The sequence below is a fragment of the Rhea americana genome, unplaced genomic scaffold (assembly GCF_003343005.1).
Source record: "Rhea americana isolate MKP2758 unplaced genomic scaffold, rheAme1 scaffold_30, whole genome shotgun sequence".
NCBI classification, from domain to species: domain Eukaryota; kingdom Metazoa; phylum Chordata; class Aves; order Rheiformes; family Rheidae; genus Rhea; species Rhea americana.
Window position 1 is genome coordinate 3,880,351 of NW_028186424.1, and position 5,844 is coordinate 3,886,194.

At 44.9% G+C, this 5,844-nt stretch overlaps 1 protein-coding gene across 1 annotated transcript; it reads left to right on the forward strand.

Moving 5' to 3' along the window:
• Positions 1–209: 209 nt before the first annotated feature.
• Positions 210–5,615, forward strand: GPR78 (G protein-coupled receptor 78). Its single transcript, XM_085309692.1, has 3 exons — positions 210–877; positions 1,287–1,400; positions 5,378–5,615. Exons 1-3 carry the CDS (start codon positions 210–212, stop codon positions 5,613–5,615), a joined length of 1,020 nt encoding a protein of 339 aa, XP_085165818.1.
• The last annotated feature ends 229 nt before the right edge of the window (positions 5,616–5,844 follow it).

Consider the following 5,844-nt stretch of genomic DNA (forward strand, 5'->3'; position numbering starts at 1 on the left):
GCCCCGCGCCCCGCGGCCCCTCTCCCCTCTCCGGCTCTGCTCGCCGCTGCCCTCCCGGCTCCGCTCCCCCGGCTCTGCTCGCCGCTGCCCCGCACCGCGCCGCCGGCAACATGCGCGGGCGGCCGCGGGCGGCGGCAGGCGAGGCTGCGGTGCCGGCTCGGATGCCCCCTTCCTCCTGCCCTCGCCCGCTCCAGGCGGCCCGCTGAGAGATGGACTTGGCAGGCGTGCTGCTGGCGTTGCTCCTCGTGCTGGTGCTGGTTGTCTCGCTGCTCTCCAACCTCCTGGTGCTGCTATGCTTCGTCTACAGTACGGAGATCCGCAAGCAAGTCGCCGGGGTTTTCCTGGTGAACTTGTCTTTTTGCAACCTGCTCCTCACCGTCCTGAACATGCCTTTCACTTTGCTGGGGATCCTGAGGAACCAGCAACCCCTCGGGGGCTGCGTCTGCAAAGCAGTGGGTTTCCTGGAAACTTTCCTCACTTCCAACACGATGCTGAGCATGGCAGCGCTCAGCATCGACAAGTGGATTGCCGTGGTGTTCCCCCTAAGCTACACCAGCAAAATGAGGTATAAGGACGCTGTGATACTCATGGGCTACTCGTGGCTCCACTCCCTAACCTTCCCCTTGGTATCCTTATTTTACTCGTGGGTAGATTACAGCAGCGTTTATGCCTCTTGCACCTTGCACCTGAAGGAAGAGACGGAACGGAGAAGGTTTACAGTGTTCACCATCGTCTTTCACGCCACCAGTTTCATGCTATCACTGGTGATCTTGTGTTTCACCTATTTAAAGGTGTTGAAAGTCGCCCGGTTCCACTGCAAACGGATAGACATTATCACCATGCAGACTCTGGTTTTGCTGGTGGACATCCACCCCAGGTAACGTGTGCATGTTCATATTCACGGTCTCGGGACTCTTGCAGAATCCCAGGGTGGAAAGAGTGTCCTGCCTCCGCAGCACCCTTACATGCGGTCCTGCCCGTCCCCGGCACACGGCGAACCCTCCCGTCTCCAATTTCAAAGGCTGCTAATTTGCCTGTAGATAATGTCTTGTGCATTTGTATAGACGTCTTTGTTTGAATGTTAGTYCCGGAAGCCGGGTGCTCCCAGGTGCTCGAGCTCCCTTTTAACAGAGAGCTGCTGCTTCGGTGACAGCGATCTCCTCCGGGCACAGCGAGGCCAGGGCTGCCCTCGCCGGCACCGGGGCTGCGGGTCCTTCCCCTCTCAGCTTGACTGGGGCGAGCTCGCCTCGCTTCCTGACTTAACCCATTGCTTTTTCCCTTTGCAGTGTGAAACAGCGCTGTCTTAATGAGCAGAAGCGGAGAAGGCAGCGGGCAACCAAGAAAATCAGTATTTTTATAGGGTCTTTCGTGATCTGTTTTGGTCCTTACATTATCACCAGGTTAGTAGCTCCTGCTGGGGTGGGACGGGGTGCAGTGGGAGACTTTCCAGGATCGACGTGCCCTGTGAGGTGCAGGATCCGGTGCCCTGGGGGGGGGGTGTCCGACTAAATTTGGGCTGACAGAGCCTGACAGAGACCCGGGTCTGTGCAGCGCAGACGCGCGCACACACACGCACACTCACACGCACTCACACCATACCCACCACGTACACGCTGACCCCGTCCGCAAGCCAAGCTAAGGCTTGCGAGCGCTGCTCGTACTGAGTCTTGGCAGGCTCCAGCTCTCCTTTCCTCATTGCAACTAGGTCTGAGCGCCTCTGCCAAGAGCAAGAGGCTTTTAGGACAAGTACCAGGAATTAATTACCTGCCAGTGGGAGATTAAGGCAGTTTAAAGATTCACCACCCCACCTTATTAGCAGAATCCAAGCAATGGTGAGGAAGGCAGACAGCTTTTCCTGATTAGCTCAGCTCTTTTTCATCCAAGGCATAAGTCCAAGCTCACTGCTATTGGAAGCTGAAGTGAGAGAATTTTAAATTGTCCAAGCTGATAACTTGATAGATAAGCTTTTTGTCTGGAAACATTACTGTTTGTAAATATATCGCTAATGGCGTTGCATGGCCCTGTGATGAGATGTGATAGTAATTTCCCAGGAAATGTAATATTTAAASTTTAAAAATGTGTATGAAACACCATGACTCCCAGCCAGTCAGAATCTTTGGCTTCCACCTTGGTGATTTACACTTTTTTTAAATAGTTGCACAGCATTCTCATTCCATACTTGCATAGTCTTTATACAACATATGGTTATTATTTTTAAAGCTTGCATAAATCAGCAAGTTGGAAGCCAACATATCTATACTGAGTTGCAGCACGTCAGGATCTAGCCTTTCATTATAAACTAAAATGAGYTATGGTTTTCACAATTGATTTTTTAAAATGTTGTACCATTTCACAGTGCATTTAAGAGCGAACTGACTTAAGAGAGAACTGACTTCCATCTGGTAAGGTGCATTAGCCTTGCAAAATGGGCTATGCYGAGGGTTGGACTAGATGATCTCCAGAGGTCCCTTCCAACCTTAYCATTCCATGATTCTGCACAACCATGCTGGTGAGGGCTTTCTCAAGTTTGCTGCCAAGCTGGCAGGGTCTTCAGAAACACTGGCTTACAAAAATTGGACAGCTTTAGCAGATTGATTTTACACAATCACATACGAATTAATCATATATGACCATTGTCACTGTCCTTTTCTTGCAGGGGTAGAAGGACAGATTAACATATCAGTGCGCAAAAATGATGGTGCTTTTTAATCTTAAGGATGACATTTTTCAGTTCCATTTATATATTGAAAAGGCTTGCTGACAGATTGCCTGGATAACTGCATTTTTCCTGCAGTTGAAGGGATTGTTACAAATATTAGCATTACATCKCAGAGTTAAAAGGTTAATTGATTACTGTTCAGTACATTATGAGTCATTTTATGTTCATTTTTTCCATGATGAGAATCTACCTCTGTATCAAGATAAGGATGGATTTTTCCATCTTCTTTCCATCTGAATTTTATCCTGCTCAGCAAATTCCAGTACTGTAGTACTTTTCCAGGTGGAGATATTTTTTTATAAACTTCTGAAGTAAAAACTASTTTGTTCTCCACACCCTGCATTTGGTAAATGTGAGATGGTACATTTTCTGGGTGTGATAACCCAGATCTGGCACTGCATACATCAATAGAGAGAGCACTGAGGCTTGGTTTATGCAAATACATGTACCAAGGTGCAGCTTCTGTCTCGGTCACAAGGACTGAAATATTTCAGTGACAGCAAAATGGGAGGTATTTGGGGAGCACATCCTCAAAGACTCTTTGCCTCAAAGGCAAGGCAGTTCCAGGCACCACTAGATAGAATTGGGGGGGGGTGAAGTGAGACTCAGGACTTACTGGAATACCCATTTCTTCACACTCCATTCAGTCAGTTTTTTAGGGGGTTCCACTGCCGCAGGCTCTGTGGGGATAGTGAGACAGATCTCCTCCTGTATTTCCTGCTCTTTGGCCTGCTGACTCAGGTTGTGCTATGAGCTTGATAGTTGCTCCTAATTTCAGAAACGTGGATGAGATTATGATCATTAGCAACATATTCATGTGTTCACTAAAAGCCAACAGATGAATTTCATCTTTGCTGCAACATCAGTTGCAGTGTCAAGAAAATGACACTAAGATGCATTYAGATGCATCTAAGGTGGACTTGATTTGGCCAAGACTCTTATCTTATTAAAATCAGTCTATTTTCTTTTCTATTGGCTTCAATGAGATTACATTTGGGCTCATAATACATTAAAGGAAACACACAAAAACACATCTATTTCCATAGCTGAAAGAAATCCTACTTTGCTATTTATTATATTTATTAAAACATAAATTGTTTGTAAAGATCAAGTGTATATTTCCTATATTAAGGTGATATCCATGATGGGATAAACTTAGAAACCACATCAGGTGTCATTTATGGTAAATTTATCTATTCCTTGGATTTTGTATCTTCACATGTTCTCTATTTTGAGTTTACTGGATTTTTTTCCAAGTAGCTTCAAGTAGGAGTTGTCCAACTTTTAGATGTATTTACCACAGGAATTATTTCACTTTTACACAAACAAAACAGMTTTCTTTCTGTCAGTGTTCAATTACCTGTTGCAAAGTTCAGTGCTAGCGATGGTAAGCCAGCTTTTCTATACAGAGGGATCAGAAGAGCTATAAAATTGATCACTTTACAAAATGAGAACTCTGCACTTTGGAAAGAGAAGAGGCCAAAAGGTTACTTCAAGCCTTTTGAAAGCTTCTGATCTTACATCTTCAAACTGTGATTTTTTTTTAGGGTATAAATGGTGCTATTTTAACTCATGGTAATACTTTTCCTATCTTATATCTGTGTAATAAAATAACCATAGTTATCTTTTAATTGAGAGCTGTCTGATTCTGATGAAGGCAAAATAGTATTTTCTTACATATGCAAAATGTTGCACAGAAGTCATACAGGTAATAAAAACTCTCACCCTTTTCTTTCCGCCTTCCTGGAGAGGTTGCCCTCTGCCGCTGTGCTCTGTGCCAGGCACTTGCTGGAATAGTCTGGTTCCTCTTACTTCTGTGGAAAAATTTTTTAACTTAGTTGCAGTTTCTCCACCCATGATTAATGCACTCATCTCGGCTGAGGTGCTGCATCTGGGAAGCACAGCCAATGGTCTGGAGACAGCTGGCTGGCCATATAACAATGATAAAAGTGTTGTCTTCTTGTTTTTCCTGGCCAAATTAGTGGTCAGCCAAGTACACACAAATAGTTTCACAGGTAAGTAGATGCAATCGTGCTCCTGAGCGTACAGTGGGATGGCAGATGCCACCCAAATCTCTCTGAGATACTGCCATGATGTGCTTTGTACTACAGCTACAACGACTAACATGGATTCTCTTTGCASAAATTCTAGGGGCAGCAGTTTGATGGGAAGCAGGGATATGCCGAAATGTCACTAGGCAGCTGTATTTAGGCAACTTAGYTGAGTGAGCCCCTATAGCCAAAATTGCACGTCTGTCTCAGTTTTGCCATGGGAAAGGGGTAATCAGTATGTCACCAAGATTTTAACTATTGTCATTTAACAACGCAACTCCCTAACTTCAGAAAGTGTTGCAATAAGCTGCAGCACTTTCTTATCTCTGCGATATGAGAGAATTAATATTGAAAGCATACTTTTTCTCTCATTCCGTAGAGGGAGTTATTGTTGTCTCTTGGTGATCTTGCTAGGAAAGTTACCTTTGCCTTTATTGAATGCAAGGAAAGATGCAAGTGGTAAGTAAGTACAGGGTCTTTTTCTGCAGGGATCATTTACTATAAGAAAATAATTGTTACTTTAGTGTTTCCTGAAGAATGAGTTGAGCGCTGGGCTCCATGTGAATATAATACTCAAGTATTTTCCTCTCTCGTTGATGTTTAACAGGTTGATAGAGCTCCTTCCTTTCGTTACCATAAACTACTACTGGGGAATTATAAGCAAGTGCCTCACCTACAGTAAGGCTGCATCAGATCCATTTGTTTACTCACTTTTACGTCAACAATACAAGAAAGTTCTGATCAACATTGTCAATAGGATACTTAAGAGGGATCTGTATCCTTCGTCAGGCTACAACAGCTCTCTCGACACTGAAAATGATTACTGCTTGCACAGAACAAACTAACAACRTGACAATCATTCCCCTCTGAGTAAGACAGGCAGTTGCTGCTGCTGGAAAGTTGCCTTTTTCCTCTCATGCTGAGTAGACAAGGACAGCGACAGAGTCTCCGGCATGTGAAAGCTGCATTAATGCAGTATAATTGTGGACTTTCATGAAAAGTCCTTCTGTGGTCTTCAGACAGCATAAGATATGGCTAAGCATTGCCCTGAATGGATGGAGTAGGTTTGAGGGG